This window comes from Tinamus guttatus, unplaced genomic scaffold, assembly GCF_059628265.1.
Source record: "Tinamus guttatus ecotype Peru unplaced genomic scaffold, ASM5962826v1 Tinamus_guttatus_pri_ptg000052l, whole genome shotgun sequence".
In the NCBI taxonomy this organism is placed as follows: Eukaryota; Metazoa; Chordata; class Aves; order Tinamiformes; family Tinamidae; genus Tinamus; species Tinamus guttatus.
Window position 1 is genome coordinate 2,277,111 of NW_028288586.1, and position 23,412 is coordinate 2,300,522.

At 39.6% G+C, this 23,412-nt stretch overlaps 1 protein-coding gene across 3 annotated transcripts in view; it reads left to right on the forward strand.

Moving 5' to 3' along the window:
- The window catches only part of CCDC149 (coiled-coil domain containing 149), a 47,098-nt gene that overhangs the window by 16,066 nt on the left and 7,620 nt on the right, over nucleotides 1-23,412 (forward strand). For 2 of the 3 annotated variants that reach the window (XM_088539948.1, XM_088539949.1), the window contains exons 4-11: nucleotides 2,565-2,672; nucleotides 8,248-8,364; nucleotides 9,742-9,914; nucleotides 11,342-11,414; nucleotides 12,666-12,750; nucleotides 13,996-14,140; nucleotides 19,224-19,300; nucleotides 20,653-20,685. In XM_088539948.1, coding sequence (XP_088396074.1) covers nucleotides 2,565-2,672; nucleotides 8,248-8,364; nucleotides 9,742-9,914; nucleotides 11,342-11,414; nucleotides 12,666-12,750; nucleotides 13,996-14,140; nucleotides 19,224-19,300; nucleotides 20,653-20,685 — 811 coding nt within the window. The remainder of the gene's footprint in view (nucleotides 1-2,564; nucleotides 2,673-8,247; nucleotides 8,365-9,741; nucleotides 9,915-11,341; nucleotides 11,415-12,665; nucleotides 12,751-13,995; nucleotides 14,141-19,223; nucleotides 19,301-20,652; nucleotides 20,686-23,412) is intronic. The other variant, XM_088539950.1, reaches the window with a different exon arrangement.

Consider the following 23,412-nt stretch of genomic DNA (forward strand, 5'->3'; position numbering starts at 1 on the left):
ACGGCAGCAGCTTTGCGTTAAGGAGCAAGGCTATACTTAGCTCCCTCTAATGCTCTTAGCGCGCTTAAAGGAGGCTGCTTTATTTTGATGTCTGAAATTCGTCATTTCGAGCCTCTCCCAAAATCTCCATCTCCAGGATAAAGGTTTTTGTCCCGTTAAGTCATTTATATGACTGACAAATAAAATTCAGCAGAGAATTGCAATCCCGGAGAAATGGTTTTAAAGGAAATAAATCTGAGAAGGAAGATTTAGTACAGGTAGGGTAATGCCTCTCCTGCAGTCAGTGGGAGCTGGATTTTGACTTCAGACTGCTTGAATGCTGCTGTTGGAGCTATAAACACTGATCAGTGAGATTGAGTTCCTCCCAGGTGTAGAAATTACATGTGCTATTGCAGTGTTAGGGCTTGTTCAAATTCGTCTAAAAAGGGATTTAGCAAACAGAAGTGTTTCGGAGAGGATGGTGCAAAGAGAGTTCCTTTTCACTAACTCAGTCTGGTGGTTAGATGACCGTTATTGAAAGGCAGTCAGTTTTCTTTAAAAAAAAATTGCATTTGCAAATTAGCCATAGATGCTTCAGTTTAAATAAACAGCCATTAAGAAGTACCTCTCAGAACTCTTGATTGAATGTTCCCTAAAGCTGCTCAGTCCATTCAGTATATGGATGACTATTACTAATTTGTTTAGGTAATAGAAAAAATTATTCTACCAAAGCATGCTTGAAAAACCTTTTGCATTCTGTGAATGGTTGCTCTCGTGGAAATTAGAGGCAGATTAATTTTTCTTATACAATTGGATGTTTAAGTTGTATGATATTATTCTCTTTCCCCAGATTATTTATTTGCAGTCTCTGTGTTTACCACTAATTAAAAAAAACCCTTTAATTTCTTCCAAACTTATGGGAAACTTGCATACAGTGCTTTGATATCAGGGCCCTAGAAGTACAATAACTGTAGCAGCAAACCAGGCTTCTTGTTCATCTAGAAGAGTATGTCAGCTTATTCAGTTATTTTTCCTGTTTAAACGTGCGAAGCTCTCAGTGTTCTAGGCCAATTGCTGTTACAAAGTTGACTAGTAGAAGTCCGGAGCAGCCTTCTGTATATAGTAATGTACACAAGTTCCAAGTGATTATAGTTTAATAGTCTAATTCTTCACATTCTATATTCATGCTGGTAGTTTTCCTGGAATGGAAAACATGAAGTGTGGAAATAGCATTTGGTAAACAAGTGAGAGAGAGTTCACAGGAGTGGGTATTAGACATCATGTGGTTTTGAAAGCGTATGAGTTTTAAAAGAAAACTCACCAAAAAATGTTGTAGGAGAATGTCAAGTGACAGTATAAATGAATGAGTGAGCAGGGAAGAAAAGAAAGAGATATTGAAATGGAAAAATGGGGAAGTTGCAAGAGGAGCACAGCAAGTAGGGACACTAAAACCGAACCTAAAATATCAGGAAGGAAAGAGGAGCTGTCAGTTGATGAGCTGGCCTCAAAGCCACAGCCTACATGTAGCAGTAGCTTAGAAGTTCTCATTCGTGGGGCTCCATCAAGTCATACTTGGAAGAGCTGAAAATCCTTTCCCCATTTCTTCTCAGACCCTTCAGATTTATGGCAATGGATGGACATACCTAGCTGGCCATAGGCAGCATCTTGACAGGCTGCCTACAGGCTGCCTATAGGGTGCTGTGATTATTATGCTCCTAGAAGAGATCTCACAGGTAGCCTTTTCCTGCTCTGAGTCAACTGCCTGGGTATTTGTCAAATGTATTTAGTGGAAAATGCGATGTGCTTTTTTGTAGTGTTTGATCATCTCAGGGGTAAGAAAGGAAGAGATTATATTATTCTTTGGTTAGCAATCAAGTAGCTCCCATTTTATTAAAATTAGAGACCAGACTGCTCACCCTGTTGATTTAATAGGGCAGTGAGAATGCTAACTTTTCATCTGGATTATTTTGAGGGCTCTTTCGCTTGTTTGTTTCCCCAAGTCAATCCATCTTTATCTTCCAACGGAACAAACAGTTGTTCTCCAGCAGTCATGTTTTCTGGGAGCCTCTGTGCTGGCTCACAGCAGAAGTCAGGTTGTGTTGGAAGTTCTGGGCCACTAGACACCCATGGTATCACTCCATAGCAGGGCAAGGATTTGGGCTGGCACTCTCCTTAGTGGGTAGGAACCTACTCTAAACGCTATCATGGTTATTCCTCTGCTCAGCCTTTTGTGCAATCCCAGGTAAATTCGGAACTTTGTCTAAATGTTGTCTAAATACTTTGTGTTTTGCTCTTCCCCCTGCACAAGGTATCACAGCTAGTGTTGCTCTCTCTCACCTTGTTTTGTTTGAGTTTTGTGTGCCGTTCTAGGACTTCGTATGCACACAGGCTGTGTTTCCACTAATTTCCCACTAGTTTACATACAGGAATCCTGATGGCTTTTGTTGTGGTTCTGATGAAGCATGTAGTTTAGATCAAAACCAGTAAAACTGAAGATTGGTGGTGGATAATGAGTAAATCCTGGCTTTCTTTTCAATCATCACATGCACTCCATAAACACAAACTGATGTCTGCTTCTCTTCCAGGCAAATCTTGTTCAGCTACTGAGTGAGGCTCAAGATCGAAACAAACATCTTGGTGAAGAGATTAGAGAGCTTCAACAGAGACTAGGAGAAGTACAAGGGGACAATAAGGTATTATAACCTTTTTTTTTTTCTTATTCAATGGCATGAGATGTGTGACCTGAGCTGGAGTTTTGCATTTACTTCTCAGAAAAACAAAGAAATAAATCAAAACAATGGATTACAGAACTTCTAGAATATCTGAGTTAAAATAAAAACTCGAAACAGTAGAACAAAAAAAAGCCTGTACAGGACTCTAGTAAGTGCAGTTTATTATGTATTTGCATATGCTGCTTTTCCCTGTTGTCCTTACCTATTTATTTTGCACCCAGCTTTGTCATAATGCTCTCAGGCTTTCTCTTTTTTAAAAAATGTATGTTTAGTCAGTGGTGTTTCATTTTCTAAGTGAGTATGAAAGCATTTCATTTTCAGAATATGATATTTTTCACTGTAATGAAATTGCAGAATTTTAGTATATGATAAAATCAGTGGAGACACATTTTCCCTCAGAAATATTGGGCAGGTGGTCATATATGTATATATATATTTAACTTTATGTTAAGCCCTCATCCTGTTACCTTTACATAAGCAATTTATTTTATTGCTAAATTTAGCAAGTTATATGGAACATTGCTCAAAATCTGCCATTTGGTATTAATCTAACTCCTGTTGTCTCTGTTAATTGAAATATTTAAACTCAAGCCAAATCTGTGTAACATTCACAGCTGGGGCTGTGTGCAGAAGCACATTCAGAGATCAAACTAGCGAGAGGTTGGCCTTGAGACCAGTTGGCGTGGATAGCAAAGAAGTAAAAGACAAAGCAAACAATGAACGAAAACTTTCCTTCCCTCAGCTGAAGTTTTAAAAGTTACAAGTTTTAAAAATGTGAATAAAAGTTGCTTGGTTTTAAATTATTCAGTTGGAGGGTTGTTTGTTTCCATGTTTCTTGTTGTTTTTGTTTTTATATATGTGTGCTGTGATAATACACTTTTATTCAGCATTTATCACAGATGTCTTTTCAGGAGTTGGTTGGGGAACTGGGGAAAGAGTCAGATAAGACCCGAACTTTCAATGTCCATGACATTCACCTTAACTTGCTCAAGACTTCAAAGAGCAACTCCTTGAGTGTTTCTTTATATTTGTGTGTTACTGTTTGAACTATACTGCAGTTCTGAGTGCCTGGCAGTTCTGCAGTACCAAAGAAAACCATGAGAGAGTAAGTACCTGGGGCAGATGGTGCTTTTTCAGCCTCTTGGCACTTGGCTGTTATGCTATACAGCTTCTCCCAGGGCAGTTTTGGACACCTCACAGGGGTTTCTTAGTCAGCCCAAACCCACAGGTAAGCAGTTATACAGAAAAGCCTTATACAGTTATAATGAGTTACTTCAGGGGTATTATACCAACACAGAACCTTAGAGGGCCTTTAATCTGTAGCCTGACCGTAATTGCAGAGATTAAAATTGTGTAATCTGGTGTGTACTGATCCAAGTGCTACATCCCTGCAAACCTCTTGAGACAAGAGCCTACAGGTCCCAGTACTGCAAATGTTATATTCTGCTGATTCTGTACCTGATCCTAGGTGGGCTGCACTTCCAAGTAAGTGTGTCTCTAAGATACTCGGCGAGTTACTAGCTGGCCCTTTTTGTGAAATCTGTATCTGGGAATTAATTTAAATTAATGATCCTCACAAGAAATGGAACAATACACAAAGCGTCCTTCTGCCAACTGTGCCCCTGCTAAACGTGTAAAACAGTGCATCGTTGAAATGAGGGAGGAAGGAATTGCATCAGACAGGGGATTATTTTAGACGTGAATTTTCATTTTTGGAACACATTCTTCACTTTCTTAGTACGTGAGAAACAGAGTTTATTTTAGAGTCAGGCTGCTGTTTCTTGAAGTGCCTAAAAAAGCTTTGCCATCTCTCTGAGGAATTTAACGCTTCCCTCCTGTGTCAGATTTTGCTCCCTTCTAGCTTTGGTGATAAAATTCTGGGCTTGTTCCTCAAGCTCATCAGTTCCCCTGTACTGGCAGCTGGGTTACTTCAGGCACTGAAGTCCAGATACTGCATGGTATACACACAAACAAAGAACTATAATAATTTGCTTGTTCTTACATTTTTTTCCCCTGCATTCTTCTCTCTGTTTTTCCAAAGTGAGGGAGGGCATCCTGCCCAGCTGGTCTACGTCAACCTTACTTCTGGCAAGAGATGAACAAACAGCTGCTTTTGCAGCAAGTGAAGCTGCTTATGGATGAACAATTCTGCCTGTGTCTGAGCAGGGGTGACTCATGCAGGCTTTGTCACTGAATGGCAAGGGCTTTGTAGGACTAAAAAAGAAAAAAAAAAGCTCTTTTAAAAATCATACATAAGCTCTATTGATAAATGTTTTGATAGCTTGACTTGTTTTTACTTGCTTTAATGTTTGCTGCTATGAAGATCCAGTCACTTGTATTAGCAAGAAGACATTAAAGTGATGACCAGTTACTTGCTGTTGAAATCATGTTAAATCTGTAATCAGTTAGGCAATAGCAAAGTACTTTTATTCGGCTTAGCTGGGCTATTTTTTCCTTTAATTCCACTAGAATTCTCATGGCACAAATAATAAAACATTTTCAGGAAGTCTCCAGAAGGATTTGTTGCTGCAGCTTCAGAAGTGCCGCGACGGTTACACTGCAGCATTCCAGCAACAGATTTCTAAGACCGTTTATTTCTATGATTGATCACAATCTCTTATCAACTCTGACACATGAAAACTGTTCAGTGTTTGAGATATTTATTTGGAAATCCTTTTTCTTCCTTAACATGCAGCCAATAATGCTTGCAGAACAATTACTGAAACTTAGAGAAGGGTAATTATGAAATCTCATTCTTTCTCTTAATGGGGAGAAAATGGAAAGCAGGAGAGAAACTGGAGGCTTCTAGAAGACAGGATGACTCAGTTCCCTCCACTTGAATTCCTACCCACACAAAGGAGTGATTTTGTGAGCTGTCGAGGGCAGTGCTAAGTGAGAGGAAGATACTTGATGCGTGGCAAACAATAGCTGCCGCATTACTGACAGCTCGTTATTATAAAGCAGACAGTCAGTTATGCAGTAACAGTGCAAAAAAAGTTAAATGCGGTGCGTATGTTTTGGCAGAACTGGGACTTTATGTAAGAAATTCACATAGTTGTGGTCCATGTTTTAACATTTTGCAAGCACCATGGTGGAGGTGTTTGTAGTCAGTTGCTGTGGCTGCATGTGCGGGTGGTTGTCTTCCGTGAGCATCGCGCTGTTTGTGCCCATCTCCTTTTCCTTCTGCATGTTTTGTTGGTGCTCAAGCATTGGAAACGCTTTGGTGACGACGTCGTTTTGGGTCTGTCAGCCTGCCCAACAGGCAGCACGGGGAAGCCTCTCTGGGGCATCGCGGTGCTTCCTGGGGGCGCCGCATTCTGAATAATTATCTTAACCAAATTATTGTCATTGATTAAGAATAGCTGCAATATTTAAATGCCTCACTGATTGCTTTTGCTAATGGTGTCCTGGGCTGACATGCAGATAGTGCAAACCTCTGATGGAGATGGGAGTCTCTGCTGCCGCATGTGTATAAAATTTATCATAAAGCACTAAAATATGAAATAAACTCCTAACCACCCGGCGTAACACCTGGTGTCTCCTTGGGTCACAGCATCTCAGGGAAGAATTTTCCAGCAGGTGCTGCCGCCTCCCGGGACGCTCGCAGTGCGGAATTACAGGACTCGGCTCGTTCTGCCCCGTCAACCCCCTGATTGGCCACCTGTCTGCGAGAGGCTCTCTCTCGTTTTATGGATTGGCAGTTTGGCTTAGTTTATGGATGTCTGGCATGTTTCCTTGACTGGCTGAATTTGGATTTCGGGAGCAGCCCTTCCCTAAGACTTCCTGCATTGTTTCCCCTCAAACTTCTTAGTAAATAAAGCGCCTGCCGTTATTGGCAGCCTGCTTGACCTTTCCAGGAGTGCCGGGCCTGCAGTGTAATGGCCCCCTAGGCCTCCTCGTGCCTGCGGGCCGGAGGAGGGCTGGTCGGGGAGCGTCCCGGCCCCGATGCACATCCCGGCCTGCGCTGTGGTCACAGCAGCTCTGCGCTGCTGCCGGCGCCCGCAGCCTCCGCAAAGGCCCATTCCACCCCTTCCGTGTCCAGCTTTCCTGCACAAGGCCGGGTCTGTGGTATTGCCTTGGTTTCTCACTGCCCTTCTCACTGAGAGGGATTCTAGAAGGAGGAATTAATTGTGTTATCCTGCCTTTTCCTCATCGGCCTTTTAGCATTTAAAGAAATGACCCCATAGCTATGAAACCATTCTGGAATTTGCCAGTTGCTGCTTTGGCTTACTGGTTGGTTCTTTCTTTGTTTTGATAAAGCATTTAGAAATCATATCTTCTCTGACCCATTTGGCTCTACTGACTGTGCAGTAGTTTGTGCTTTCCCTATGGGCAGAGGGTTATGTAGTTTGCCAAAAATAGTCACTTTTGGGGCCACTGCTTTCCCTTAACAAGTAAGTGAACTGTTTATCAGAACAAGTTGTGCTAGCTTCACTGAGTTGCACTGAACTGGAGCTGCAGTGAGTGGGGAGGATCATTTGGGTAGCCTGTCTTGCATCAGCAGGATTTTAATGGGCACATTGCAGCCATGGTGAGTGGCACCCCATAAATACCAAAGATAGATATTAATGTGCGATCTTCCCCTTTCAGAAGATTGCTTTTTCTAACCCGTCAATATAATATAATAATGGACATCATTAATTTCTTGATGCTGTTGAAAATGTGGGGAAATCAGGAGGGTTCTCACAGCGGGTTTCTCTGGGCTCTCTGGAGCTCCTACAAATTAGGCCATGGGGAGGCAACATTTTTGCCCAGTTGTGCACAGTATGAACCACTGTAAATGCTGCCTGCTGTTATTTTAATCCTTCGTAATTCTTGAAAGGCAATCCTCTTGGTGGTTGCTATTCCAGTCAGATATTGGATATGACTGACTTGGTCTGTCAGGCTGTTTTCCACAGGCACAAACTTGATGAGCTCATTAACTGTTTGGAGATTTTGGCCAACTCCTGTGTTGCAAGTGCATCCTTTTGTTTTTAATGTGAATTAACTTGTGCAAGTAACCAAAAATAATGCACAAACAAATGTATAAACAGCAGTTTATGCTACTTCTGCATTGAGGTGTTGCAGTGGGATTTTGTTTAATTGGCGTAGGAAAGGTGAAGCTGAGGAAGCCACTTTGTGCCTTTTATTTTTCTTACCTAGGAAAAGATAAGTGCTTATTTTCTTAAGGCCTGTATATGAAAATGTCTTTCTGAGAAGTCTCTAGCTTTAGTCTGACCAGAATTATTTCCTGTCACTTTTAAAAGCATTGACCACATCTCTGTGTTTTCTTGGGCTTTCATCATTTGTATACTGTGGTGACGATTATCGCAGGTCTAATGCAGCTCCTGCTGATGCTTTTGGGGGTTTGACTGGAATTTTTCACTGACAACAGCATTGAGCTCTTAGCTTGGAATATTCCCTCTGGTTTAAATAATACAAGCTTTCTGGTTTGGAAGAGATGACATCTGTGACAGCTTTACTCTTTCTAATGCAGATGTGTGCTAATGCTACAGCCTGTGTTCTCTTGCTTATGGATCTGTTTTTGTAATCACAGCTCCTTCGGATGACAATAGCAAAGCAAAGACTTGGAGATGAAGAGATTGGGGCTCGCCACTTTGCAGCACATGAACGTGAAGACCTCGTTCAACAACTGGAGAAAGCTCGAGAACAAGTAATAACTGCATGGATGTGTATGTGCTTGTTTACAGAGCTGGTGTGGTGGCAAGTTGGGTTTTGATGGTTAGTGGCTGATTAGCAGCACGGATAGTGATGAGGGTGCTCAGATTTTTACTGCAGTAGTTCTTATGTGCACTAATGTGAACATGCATACATGCTAGGAGCGAGTTGCCTCACCTCCAAAATTCCTCCTCCTCTAGATTATTCCTTCTCCTCTTTTTTTAATGGACTGCAACACCTGGTGACAAGTCACTACTGACAGTGAAAGAGTTTCTTTAGGGGAAGCTGCTACAAGTGAGGTATGCAACACAGTAAAAACACAGTATAACAATACAGTGAGTGATGCATCCCTTAAATTCATTCTTCAAATCAAATTGCCTGTGCAAGAGTTGAGTTTTCCCTCTTCTTCCTCCTGTCTCTTCACCATTCTTTCCCCTCATTTGAAAGCTTCTTGCATCAGCCCTCTTTTCCTTCCTTCAAGGCCATATTAATATTATGTATCATGTACTACCGAACCTGTCAGACTTTTTCCCTGATATTGATCCATATCTTTCTGGAGGATTTGGGTGGGTGGAGGGGTGTTGCATTTGCTGTCATTTCATACTCATTCCTAGCGGTGTTAGTTCCAGCCTGAATGAGCCATTTGGTGACTCAGGACGAGGTGCATATTTCTTGTTCTTCAAAGTGCAACATGACTGTTCACTGTATTTGCTCTTCCTCTGATAAGATTCTTTCTCTGATTTATCCATTCCTGAGTTCTCTTCTCTCCTTCATTGCCTGGCCCCTTTTCACTTTGTCTTCTGTTACCTTTTGGGGTTTATCAGTGTTGTCTGAGGTGGCAATAAAGACTTCTCATCACATTGCAGACTTTACATTCAATTTTCTCTCCTTGAACGACTGAGACACTTTGTGCTTGGGTATCTTTTTTACTGGACTCCTTTACCCTTTTGCTTAATAGCCAAGTTCACCCTGTCAATTGAATCCTGGCTTACTGTATGCTGGCTTGTGAGTATTCAAGTTGGTAGTTACAGAGTGCTGCAGCAAAGTTATGATCAGGGCTTTCCTTCAGTGTTGTCAGTGGTTCCATTGAAGACAATAATGACATTGTAAATGTACTTAATGAATATATTTTGAATACAACTCTGATTTCTTCTAATTACTTTTTTTGAGCTTTAAGGATATTTGAAGTGATGCTTGTCGTTTCTAAATTTTTAGTGAACTTTTGCAGGATTGAGGTCGTGAGCTTTGGAAGCAGTTTTGACCTTCCAAAATCAATCCTGTTATGAAGTACTTGCTTCTGTTTTCAGTTTAAACACTGTGTGATCTGTGGTTTAAACTTCAAAACAGCAACGTAGCTCTCCTGTTTTTTCAGATTGAGTCTCTGAGACTTGATCTTCAGTCTGCATTGGATGAGCTAGAGGATTTGAAAGAAGAACGCTCTTTTTACCAAGATAAGGCTGACAGACTAAACCAAGAGCTTAATCATGTCTTAGGAGGGCATGAAAACCGTATCATTGACATAGATGCTCTGTGTATGGAGAACAGGTGAGTACCTGGCACACCTTACTGTTCCCCTAGAATAAATAGTATATTGCTACAGCTTCAGAAGTCCATCACAAGAAAACTTTAAAGGAAATATATCCAGGAATAAAAATTAAGAGATTTTGTTAATTTATGTAGTGTGCTTTGTTCTACTGTAAATAACCATCTAATAATACTGAGGAAGTTATTCTGTGGGAAATTACTAGTGCTTGATTGGTCTGCAGAGATGTCAGTAAAATTCCCAAATGTAGATAAGCAAGAGGAAGCAAGAGAAATACAGCCTTTTTACTCCCCTCACTATATGACATTCAAAATCAAGAATGTTAAAAATCAGTGTCTTCTGAAACTCATAGTGAGCTGTAAGGGGCTAATCCTGAATTGGAAGTGGGGACTTAGAGTACCCTGAGTTAACAGCTTTGGATACAGTTCTTGCCATAGGGCTTGTCAATATGGGATGATGTGTCAACACTTGTGCTGGTGAAATCCCCCACGTAGATATACCTTAATATTTTTGTCACTTCATTGGAAAAATAACATCTTTTTTGGTCTCTGCTAAGAAAGCAAAGAAGAGTCATTGACCATGGAAAATACCTCCCTTAATGTCAAGAGTTCCTTTAAAATTAAATATAACTTGTAAGACACTGTTTAAAGTCTTGAGATAGGAAAGTATAATACAAAAATATTACTTCCTCCTAGCAACTCCAGGCTTGCTTCCTATTTTGCATGGCTTGCAGAGTTCTCTATCAATTTAACTCTCTCCCTTCTCCCCACTAAGATATTGCTGTGACTTTTTTCCTTCAAGATAGTTAAACTGGCACAATCCTAATACAGGATGTTATGTATGCCCTTTATATGAGATAAAAATGAGGAAAAAAAAGTGTGTGTTTTTTTTTTTTCCTGGTATGGAGATAGTTGCCTAGTCCAAGTGCATAAACTCCACTAGGACAAACTGCCTATTATTTCCTTACCACTGTTAAATTTCCTACTTTATGATTGCTAATGAGACATGCTGCATAACTGATATTGCAGTTGAAAAGCTCTGCGTAACCAAGTCTTATGTTGACATGTACACAAATCTTCAAGCATTCATCTTGCAAACCTTCAAGTGCAGAGGACACAAGTAAATGCTTCCTGGCTAAGTACTTCCTGTAGCCATAAAAAAATCCTTCCAAGAATCTGAGGATGAAAATAAAATGGTTTTGCAGCATGCTTGACAAATCCAACACAAGGGCAGCATATTTTTCTGATGCTATTTGTTTGCCTACTTAAACTTCTGTGGGGTTAAGACTAAGAAGATTTTATTATTTTATGCTTTAGAAAACCATAGGAGGAAAAGAATTCTGTTAAAAAACAGCAGATGCCAAATAGTAAGGAGGCTCAAAAATACTTGAGCGTAACACAGTGGAAATTATTATGTGATTTTTTTCCAGATATCTTCAGGAGAGGAAGATCAACCTTCAAGAGGAAATAAACCTTCTTAAGTCTAATATTACTAAATACAAGGTAGAGTCCTCTGGACTGTGCTCCATTATTCATAGAGGATATTGTTCATTCTCATGTTTATATGCATTTAAAGAACAAAATAGTGCCTTCAAAGAAAAATGCACCATTAACATTCTGATAATATTAGTACCTATACATATTATATGCCAGACAATCTTCCTTGTGGGCTTTTCAGCCAATGTGGTACCAAGAGATACCATTAGGAATATCTTGAAAAGTGAATGAAGCACCTTTCCTAAGTTCTTTGGCTCCTACCAGGGAGCCTCCTAACCTACTGGTAAGTGGGAGGTAGAGGGGCCAGGCAGCATGTATGAATGAGCACAGCTATGCTTCGGTCACAGCAGTTCTGTCTCCCTGCTCCCTCACTATAGAACTATTTCTTGATGTATCTTAGTGGTTGCTAAGTCTTAATTATTCCTTCCTTTTTTGGATATGTGCTGTTTTGCATTAAATCTTCAGGAATGAAGCCTGAGGACAAAATATTCTTGCTCTTTCCTGAAGGCAAGAAGCCTGCTTTCTTCTCCTTGTGATTTTGGGGTGTCGGAGGGGATGGCTGCTTGTCAGAGCACGGGAAGAGTTGTCTTAGTCAGTAGGACTTTTCACTAGTTAGATCACTGTGAAGCAATCACAGCACTAATTGCTTTTTATGCATGAGGAAAGATCCTTAAAGTATTGCCAGCTTCATTTCAGTGTTTATTTACTCTTATGACTTGCGTCTCTTGGAGTGTGAGTTAGCAGTTTTTATGAGAACTGAGAATCATAGAGAGTCTCCTGGGTTTCACAGAATTGTAAAGGTTTGGAACAGCTGGACTTTTGTTGCAGGATCATGATTCTGCTGCAAACTCCTAAAAGTCAGTATTTACTACAGAAAGAGCTTCCAGAAACTATGTTTGGTTGAGGGTTTTTTGGGGGATTTTCCTTTTCAAGCCTACACAAAGAAAAAAATGATGAGGGAAGTCTGATTTCATTCCTAGCTGACGTTCTCCATGGGATATTGCAACATCTTCACTGGCACCCATCAGTTTATTCAGAAGTAGGTGAATCTTAAAAATGCATGAGGGGTGGAGGAGGAGTGGGAGGAATACAATAAAGTCATTGTAATGAGACAGAATGAGTCTTTTAACATTTCAAAGACTGTTTTAGCTAGAGAGTCCCATACTCCAAAAGGATCACATCCCAGATCCTTTACTCCTAATGAAAGGATTTGGAGCTATTGTTGTTCTGAAAGTATAATGTTTATTTTTTCTTTAGAATGCACTAGAGAGGCGAAAAAATTCGAAGACTCAGAGTAGATCCAGTAGCAGTGCTCTGACTGGAGTCCTTTCTGCAAAGCAAGGTATTACACAGATGGAGCACGATATTGCATATCTTACTGAGTTCCTCCTGTCTTACATCTTGATTTCAATTACTTTTTTTCACCAAACAAACCAAAATCTTTCCTCACTTTCACATTTATTATCATGTGCTTTTTTTTGTCCTTTCCTCAGAACTTGATGTTATACTTCCCTCTTTATACCACTTCTCCTTTAGCTACTCTTGCCATTCATTCCCTACCCAGTCAGTTGGATAAAGTCTGTTTTTTTCTTATATCTAAGCCCATCTGCAATTTTGACCATAACAAACCATCTTTTAGCTCTGCTAATGATGACAGTCCCAATGCATATTCAATGATGTGTGAGAGAGAAAAAAAAAAAAAAGATTTGGGATGAGGGGGAAAGGTGCTAAGTTGGGCAGCTTGTTCCTGTTCTTGGAAGCTTTATGTTTAGATATTTTGCATGAAAACTTTTTGCCCTGTGTTTCTTCATGAGAGGGGAAACAGAAAAGAAGCAAAAAGCAGAGTAATAGAGAAAATTCTTCTGTGTGCCTCAGTGTCCCTTATACCCTGCTGTTTTTTCTTTTTTCATGTGTGGGTCCATTCACATATACAAATGCACATGAGATTATTAATGTTTGTCATTGTCAGTTGAAAGTCAGTTTTCTGGTTTTCACTCCCATGTGTCCTCTCCTCTGCTTGCTAGCATATACCTGTATAAAGAGCAAAGGCCAGATCTAGTTACAGCAGTTAATTATACTAGTCAACTTGCTGATGTGCTTGAGAAGTAAACAGGCTTTAAGGTCCAGAGGAAGAGTTCATGGGTGGCTGTATTTTCACATCAATCTGAAATAATCCAAAGGTTTTAATAATTCTAAAAAGTAATATGAAAGCTTACTTGTGGGCTTGTGTTTTAATGTTGAAGGGAGAGAAATGCCCCATTTCTACCATCTGTGTGCCTCAGTGGCATAGAAGAATGAGTTTGTTTCCTGCAGAACAAAAATTACTTTTCTGAAAGCAAAATGAAGTTAGCAGAAAATGTGTCTGCCTATCCCTGTTCTTGCAATTGCTGTGGAATAACAATCAGCTCAAAAAGCCACCACTTTCATGCCAACTGGTTATTATATTTCTGGTCTTTGTTTTGTTTGTTAAATGAAGGAAAAACTTTGTTCATTTATGCAACGAGAATAGTTCTTTAATGCTAAGTAAATGTTTGTGTCATCTCTGTGTATGAGAAGCCAAAACTCATTTATGTTTTTAACATTATAGTCCAAGAACTGTTGTCGGAGGACCAAGGATGTAGCCTGCCTGTCACATCACAGTCCATTTCAGATCTCAAATCACTGGCCACTGCACTGCTGGAGACTATCCATGAGAAAAACATGATCATACAACACCAAAGACAAACCAACAAGTAGGTTGCATGACTCCTACATGAAGGAGAATTTACCAAGCTGTGAAAAAATGATAGATTTGCAGAAGTTTTAGGGAAATAGGAAGGAAGGTCTGTTTTCCAGAAGATCCATTGCCATTGCTAACAAGTGGGCCCTTTCGTTTTTAGACACAAAGATCAGCCATGTGTTTAGAAAAACAGTACTTTGTAAAAACAAAGTTTGGGCTTTGTAGCATAGTCCTCCAGCTTCTGCTAGGAAAGGATTAGGTGACTGCTCAGATTGTAAAGGAAAAGGTAGCTGCTGAATTTATTGCTAATGTAACAATTTGCTGAAGAACATAGCATATAGAGGGGGAATACATGGGGGTCCTGCCATATAGGTGGGAATAGCAAATGTTGCCCTCAGGAATCTGGAAAGACTGGAGTGTAACATTTGACAGAGGTCAATATAGGTCTCCTATAGGACCATTGCTCCTAGAGGTACCTTTGCCAGACATTTTAGCAGATAAACGCAGTAGGATTGCAAGCACATGTTTTTTTTTTTTTTTTTTTTTTAATCTGAACTTTCAAGGAGAATTTATTTACTCTTAGCTGTTCTACTAATCAGTACAATTCTTTATATCCTGCACAGCACCTATGATGGCAGAATGTAATCATTTTTGACTCATTTTCTGATAGTCTGATATTATTGTTCTTCTGTAATGTATGAAAATCAGAGCTAGGAAGTGTTCCTTGATTCTGTGCTCTTTTATTTTTTATTTTTTTTTTTAACACTGAGTCACTACTGGTAATCAGAGGTTATTCAGGCTTCTCAAAGACACATCAGGACCAGATGCCAGGAACAGGCAGTCATCTTTCATGGAAGGAAGGAATAATACTGAAGTAAACTGTATTGCACTAGAATAGATTATCGCTTTTTAAAATTGCTAACTGATACTAGGCAGAATCCATTGCATATTTCTTAGTGATGTGGCAACAGAAGTGGAGGAGCAGTTTATAGCCACTCTTAAATACTCCTGAGAAAGCAAATGCCTAATCAGCTTCAGGGAGACCAAAGCAGTGAACATGTAGCCTGCATCTAATTGGTGGCAGCTCAGTAACTCAAGTCTGCAAGGTTGTGATGGAGCAGGACTTCCCTGCTAAGCAGTGTTAGCAGAGGAGCCATTGCCCTAGTAAGCAGCTCCTCACTCACTTATCACTCATGTAACTCTTGAAGCAAGACATCAAGAGAATACCTTTCCTTATTGCAGGCCTTATCATTCTTTGCCCTTCAACTGTGTCATTCTTGCTGTGCTAGTTTGCTTGTTCTTGCCTATAACTGCAGCAAATATCTTCCTCAATATTGTGTCTTTTAGGCAGTCTCTTGCAACTCTCAAATGTATCGGTGTGATAATGGCTCTATCTTCTGTTTTAAACTATGAAGCGTGGGTTTTCTTTAGATCAGGCTTCACAAGGAGATGCTATTCTTTTAGCTGCTTTCCAAGCTAGTTATATGTAGCTAGTGGAGTTGTGTATGTGCCCAAACTACTATTTTGTGCACAACAGAAAGATCAGCCTAGGGGGATCTTATACGAAGGTGATAATCCATCCGTCAGGATCCTGAGTGAGGGGTGCTCAGAATTGTGGGGTTGTATTCAGTCTAGGACACCTCAGGGGGGGAAAAGGATAAATCTTGGGCAAGCTGAGTGAAAATCCTCACAGACACTTCTGTGTAGCTTACTTATCCTTTCTGTTACCTCTAGCTTTAGCTGTATTTTGGAAGCTTTTTAGGAGCTGGCCAGGAGTGGGACTTACTTCATGTAGAAGCATTGGAGCTGTGAAAGGGTTACAGTAAAAGAGAAATGCTGGCAGGACATCAGGAAGAAACAGCTTTTAGTTGAGGTGCTGTAGTTGGTTTTTTGGGACACTTAAATACCATGTAAACCAGAATAAATCAGAAGGTAGAAGTCTTTTCCTTTATCCTCCTGTTCTCTTTCCCTGTGCAAAGAGCATGTTCAGAGGGATACTGTTACTCACTCATACTGCTGGGTAAAGAATATGTGATTCTGGGTGAAGAGTGTGAGGTTTAGGGGTGGTTGCTTCATTCAGGGAAGAAGTTTTACTTGTGATATTTGATAGATGATTGATCAGTTAGTGATTCTGTTACCAGTAAATGAGAATCCTGAGACCATATGAACTCATTTGCCTCTGAACCATTAACCTGCTCTGTTTTGCTGCTCGAAGATGGGGATATGGCTATTTAAGTTTACAATAACAGAATGGTAGATGGCTTTTTGATTAACTGATGCTATAACAGATTAATGGTTCTTTTCTTTTTTAGTTAGATTAGATTTTGGATGTACTATAGAAGATGGCTTTCTGTGGCTGTTAAAACCATCCACTGCCACTTGCTCTTGGAACAGACAATGCTTTTATTGGCTTCTGTTATTGCTATTTTACTAAATATGTGGCAAGATAAACTGTAGGAATATATGCCTAGGAATGACTGGCATAAATCCAGCCTTTAATTTTTTTCAGTTCCATGTTTAAGAAAAATAAGTGTTTTCTGAAGAAAAGAGGTCAATTTCTATAGATGATTGGTAGCTACTACTGCTAAGGTATAAGTAGAATCCTATATTTTTCCTCACAAACAAATCAGCTTCATTTGAAAAGATAGTCCTAAATTAATTCTGCAGCAAAATACTGCGAGATTAAATAGTTACAGAAATGCAAAAATAAGCAGCTCTAACTCAGTCTAGAAAAATCTTTCTGGCTTACACTAGTAATAAGTATTTTATTATATATTCTTTTTTAACACATTTTGTTCATGAGTTTGCCAGCACCCATGAAAGCCAGATGGACTTAGAAATTGCTCTCACTGAGCAATGTTGCGCTAATTTTAATGTCCTTAACTTGGGTGAATTCAGCTGTGGCCAAAATAACAAAAAGGATTGTGTCAACCTGTAGCTGAGTTAAGTGCCTCCATGTGATGTATTGAACTGGAAATGTAGCAGTGACAGGCCCTATTTACGGCCATTTGGGTGACTGGATGTGTATGCGGGCACATATCAAGACGCACACTGAAGGTGAGGTACAGATCTCAGGTGCCATGAATCAGCACGTCTCCCTTGAGGTTGTGCCCAGATGTGTTGTAAAGCGTGGGAGAGCTGGGAGGGAGCATCTAGATTTGCAGGGGAACATGACTGCTCCTATGTGAGCCACAGAAATGTAGTGGCATTTCTGCAAAATCTCATCCGGAAGAAAGGTTTAGACTAACTGCCATAACCCGTGCACTAGGCATGGGTCTAGATGACAACAGAAGTACCAGCACCTTTGCCAGTGACATTATCTTTTCTGTCAACTGAAGGATCTGGTCCACTGTGGCTAGAGGTAGAAAACACATTAGAGAGTTTGATCCTATCATCCCATGCTACTGTTTTAAAAGGTTGGAGGCCAGTGCAACTTCCCACAGCACATACAGAGGTGTGGAGCCTCACAAGGGAGAGGAGTAAATGGGACAAACCATTCAGGACTACTTACATCCTTACTTTGTCAAAAAATATTTCTGTAAGTACTCACATGGTATGTGGTCTACATGCCCAGCACCTAGGAACGCTTAGGAGCCTGGGACATAAATTGGAATATGGAAATGCAATTATCAAGTCTGAGACTCTCATATCAGAGAGAAGTACTTTGAAACAAAATAAAGACGCAATCAATTTTGGAGTCGACTGGAAGAGGCAGTAGTAGATCCATCATAACCTTGGTGGCCTGCATAATTATTATATTTAAAAGGAGGAATAAACATAACTGCTCCCCAATGTTTTCTGTACTCTGCTGTGAGCATCAAGGGCTGTTTGTTCTTTAATTGTTACAGACCCCTGCACATCTCTACGCTTTCTTTGATATTATGAACTTTTCCTTTCTCTTTTTATATGAATTCTTTCTCTCATATTAATGTTTTTAACCTTTAAAATACTGCAGGCTTTTATTCCATCGCTACAGAGCTTTAAAACGTCTTTTGTCCTTGATAACCAGTTCTTCACGCCCCTTTCATTTTCACTGCCCTTCCCCCATTCCGCCATTTTGTGTCAGCAGTGACAGCCCCAGGGTGCTCAAATGGCCGAAGCATCAAACTGTGGGTGGAGGCTCTGGTGGCCTGGGGAAGATGTGGTCGCCTTGCTGCGTGGTGAGGTGCAAGCAGGTCAGACTGAGCTGGCTTCTCCTGTTGCTCTGATTTCATGAGTACAGTGTGCTCTGCGATACCCCTGCTGCCCTGCTGGGATGGCCGCCTCCGCCACGAGGTTTCTCCCTCTGCTGGGTATCGCCTGGGGTGTGTTTAAAGACTTCTGGCTCTGTAAGACGTGGCCTTGCCTGGGAGAGAAACGCTTGCAAAATGCATTGCAAGAAATAAAAGAGCTTTCTTTGCAAGATAAAAATCATTTGATCCTGTGAGAGAATTAAGACTAAAAGGTAAATCCAGCAGGAGAGCTAACTGCAAATAGCATTTATGGAGGAATCAGATACAAAAGGAGAGGTGACCCAAGAAGTGCAGTGAAAACTATGGGTAGGTGATAAGCGCTATGAAGTGTTTGAAGCTTTTTAGTAAGAAGAAAGAGTTCAGGACTTAAAATAAAAAGATTTAGTAGAAAAGTTGTTGCTTACCCTATTAAGCAATATTGAGGCTAGGCAAACCTTTGCGAATCAAACAAGAGGCCAAAAGGATGTCTCAAAACTTCAGAACCAGTCCGGATGTTGTCTTGAGTTTTACACAGTCTATTTGCATAGCATTACTGCCTGATTTCAGCTGTAGAGAAAAGACAAGTAGTCTGAAAAGGGGGTATTTGCAGATAAGGAGATGGAAATACTGTGAGTTGATACTGTTGGTCTTTAAAGTAGAGCACAGGTCAAATGTCCAGTACATCCCAGACTTTTCTTGTCATAGGATATTAGGCAACTACATTTCATTTTTTCAGAGCTTGGGGGTGTTGTCCATTGCCTTAAAGTAACTCTTTAAGAACTGAAGTGCATGTAAATCGCGATCTTTGTTTGGTTAGATCACTGTGATGTGAAATTTCATCTCAGCTAAGTATCACTTTTTTTTTTCCTTTTTTTTTCCCCAAAGAATTCTAGGTAATCGAGTGGCAGAACTAGAAAAAAAGTTAAGAACTTTGGAAATTGCTGGCTTGTGGAGTCTTCCAGGTTAGTAGAAATTCACAAGAGCAACTTCCATTATTTGGTTTTCAATGGTATATCTGCATTTAAGAAAAGCTTGGCTATAATAATTTTTTTAATGCGACAGTGATTTTGCAAATGTGATGTTCAGCACATCTGAGAAATTAAAACCCTCTAATAAATGTTAAATTGAAACAAAAAATCACTAGACTATTTAAGATGGGTTTCAAAGATGTTTATTGCATAGTTTGAAGGCAAAAAAAGAACTGTTTTATTTAAGTGGTTGTATAAAATGATACATTCAGAATATTAGCTATTAACTTTTTCAATAAATTTTATTTATTAATTTTGTACTTTCTGTAATTTCCATAGGGTTTATTGCTGTATTTTTTCATTTTTTTTCTGTAGAATCATAAATTCCAAGAAATTGTAAATGTAAAAGAGCTTAAATTTTCTAGTCCATCTCTCTAGAGGAGGATTATTTGTGGTAGCATCATCTTAAATTTTGCATTTGGTTTTAAATTACTCAAGTAATGGGAAATTAATCTTTTTCCTAATAGACCTTGCTGTTAGGAAAATGTGCAATATTTAATTTACATTTACTTTTTGCTTCTTTTTCCCCCATTGCACCTAATTGCACCTCCTTCACCCACTGTAAATTATTTGTCTCCATTGTTTGCACCACTAGGCATTTTTGTTTCCAGTTTTCAGTTACTAAGAGCTTTCACCAGTGTTACTGGTGGTGGAAACGTGTGCTAGTCGCAGTCAGAAAGGCTTCTAGCTTTTTTGACTGTTATTTAGAGCTGCAGTTTCCATGCAGACGACAGCATTTGACAAAGCTGAAGAGACCTTGTGACAAATACTCGTGACCTGAGCTGTTCAACCTTTTGGACTGATACGGTGCATTTCCGCTTCAGCTTGCCCGTTGTAGGCCTTTCTGAAGCTTCATTTTTCTAAAACTGTTTTTCTCTGTCATTGTTACTTCTCAGAACTGAAGGCCACAAATTTGTTCCATGGAATGTAGTTCAGTTAGTTATCTAATTCATGTAGTATGATGAGCGCTTTTGTCTCTTCCCACCTTTCCCAAATGTAGGCAAAATATTTATCTAGACTCCGCCAGTGCAGCTTGCACGTTGGTACAAATGTCTATCATGAATTTAGCATTTTAATGTGCTGGAGGGCTTTTTTCCAAAAATACTTTTCCATTCATATACTAATAAATGCAGTGTTTCTAAACTTTGCAAAATGTATTGAAAAAGAATATATGGAACAAAGAGAACTTCTTATTCCATTGTTGATCTGTTTAGGTAAGATATCAAATTGATATTTATACAATAACAACTCTTTTTTTTTTCCTTCCTTTCTTCTGCTACCTGAAGGCCTGAGCTACAATGTCTCAGTGGGATTTGGGAGTAGGTTCTGCTTGTCATGTATATTTTTAGTAACTGATTTTAGCAGTACGTTAAATATTGTCGCTGAATGTAAATAAACTGAAATGTTATCTGAACACTTTTATATCTGTCAGATTAAGATGTTCAAATGAGTGAGTTAGATGACCACCAGGGAAACAGAGGCTGCTGTATAAGACAGTTCCTTTTAGTTGATGAAAATAGTGACAAGGATTGGTCTTAAATAGATGTAATGGAATTTTACACTGGATTGCAAGTTCTGTTGAGCATCAAAGCTTGTTGGTTGATTTACTGATTCCCTATTAAATCAAGAGTGTATTTTTTATTTCCAAGTGCAGTCGGGTCCCAAGGTGGTCAGAAAGAGTCTTGCAACACCTGGTGGGTCACTAGTTTAGAGGACATTGAAACCTTCTGCTCCATAAAACAGCAGCGTATAACAAATAATGTGGAAACTATCATAATGGCCTGTGCAGCTGCATCTTGGCTTGGGTGAGAGGCAGCATGTGAAGAGCATCTCATCTAGTCAGTCCTAAGTCCAGAGAGAAAAGTGTCATTTGGTTGTGAGTTTAACTTTCTCTTACTGGAAAAACTTACCCATGAAATCTGATGATCTGCTTCTAATAGATAATAGCACATGGATAAATTGCAGATATTTTAAATGAAGCTAATGTTTCCAGTTAGACATCCTTGTTTATATCTCATTTATAACATCCACCATCACCATGATACTGATATGTTCCAAATGCTTAGAAATGATGTTAGCAAAGTTTACCTACTAAAGTAAACTTTACCGTACTTGATCGCTACTAACGTTTTAGTTATGTGGTATATTTGTCATCTGCTTTATGTGCAATGCAGGAATAAACTGTGGGGAAACCAAACCAAGAGGAACTGCATATTTTTGATTTTGAAATAGCGAAAGTGGTAGCATAAGTTCAGTTTCTGTAAAAGTTCTGCCTACCACAAACTACAACTTTCCCTGTCTGGAAAATGGCTTTAATTGAACCAGTCTCTTATGAAATCTACGAAAAGAGAAAGCTCGAGTATAGATTGCCTTGAGAAGGCAGCCAGGAATGTGATGTTGGCAGAAACATTTCGTTCTTTGCTCAGTCTTATGTGTGTTGTTGGTTCATATATGCATGTGCATTTTGTTAAGTGTATGCAGTGATAATATATAGTAATGGCCAGTTTATTCCTCTCAAAATTTGATATTCAGATTTAGGCATTCACGTGAGCAGTTCTGTATTATTCAATTCAGCATTTCCTGAAAATCCCTGACATTCAGTGCCTAAGAAAAAAGAAAAATCACCCATGACTCAGCCTTTTTTCTTTCCAGGTTCACTGGGGTATTTCAGAACTCCTCTTTGCTCTGCAGTAATCAGCGTGGAGCAGTTGAGAGGTGGCATTCAATTGCTCAGCAGCTGCTGAGGACACAGCCAGTTACAGTAGTGTAGGATTGTTTAAATGGAAAAGAGGATGTAAAGGATCCCTAAGACTGGGAATCCTTTGGAGAAGTTTGCTTGTCCTGGAGAAGGAAGCAAATAACTGAATTCACTACTGTTGTTTGCCTCTTTTGAGATCTGCACTGTAATCAGTAAAGTCCTTGAGAAATTCATTATATAGAGGACTCTGCACAAACCCGTATGAGCTATAAAATGCACTATATCCAGCAGCTAATAGAAATTTCCTGTGTAGTCCAACTTCAGGCCATGATTCACAGGATACAGGCCAGCAATAGCCATGGCCCTCTTTCAGGAAATTATGTGAATCAGTGTAAATAAATAAATAGGAACTCAACACCATAGCTGTTGCTTAAATGTGTGGACTCAGAGGTTAGCTCTTATTTTCTGTAACCAGGTCAGTTTTCATAAAAATGTTTTGAAAGTGAATGTGTTTACTACGTAAATGCTGGCTGGAAGTCAAGAAGTTTGTTTTTTAAAGCTTGTCTTGGAAGCTTTAAGTATCCCAGCTCAGGCTTTACTTTATTATTCCGACAAACAACAACAACAACAACAACAAAACACCTTTAAAAATTATTCAGATTAATCTTTTGGAATCCTGTTCTTTTGGGTGTTACTGGATCTTTGGGATATGTATGGACTGTGTGTATGAACATCTGTTGGATGTTTTCGTACCACTAGTTCCTGTCTAGTTTAGTTCTCCTTCCAAAACAAAATTCCTCCACCAATACAGGAAAGTGCATTCCTGTATCCTCTTCCATTCTAGTGCATTCCTCTTCCAGAGGCTTTTGTGTTTTGAAATGGCACTTGGGCTTGTTTTGCCTAGTTACCATTTTTAGTTAGTTTGCCTCACCTTGTGAATTCTTTTCTTCCACTGCATTACAGTTTTATTTGCTATAGCAAAGACAAAATGCTGCTGCATCCTTGATGGTGGGATCAAAGCTCGACAAATTGCAAATTGAAGTGCATTCATACTGTTGCAGCCTATACCCAACTTGTCAGGGATATTTCTAAAAAAATCCTTGACAGCTTCAGTATCAACGTATTTACAGCCACTGTTTTCAAAAGTAGTTAGAGATTGGGACAGCTGGACTCCATGAGAGGAGCTCAACTTTTATTGCTTCACAGAAGGTACCAGAACTTTGCCAAAGTTGGATTTATTCACACTATCTACTGACCTGGTGCTCTTTTGAAAGTCTCTGTCTCTGATGGGTGATTAGATTTAGGATGTTGGCTTAAGGGGAAATGTACAAACAGATTTAGAGGGGAA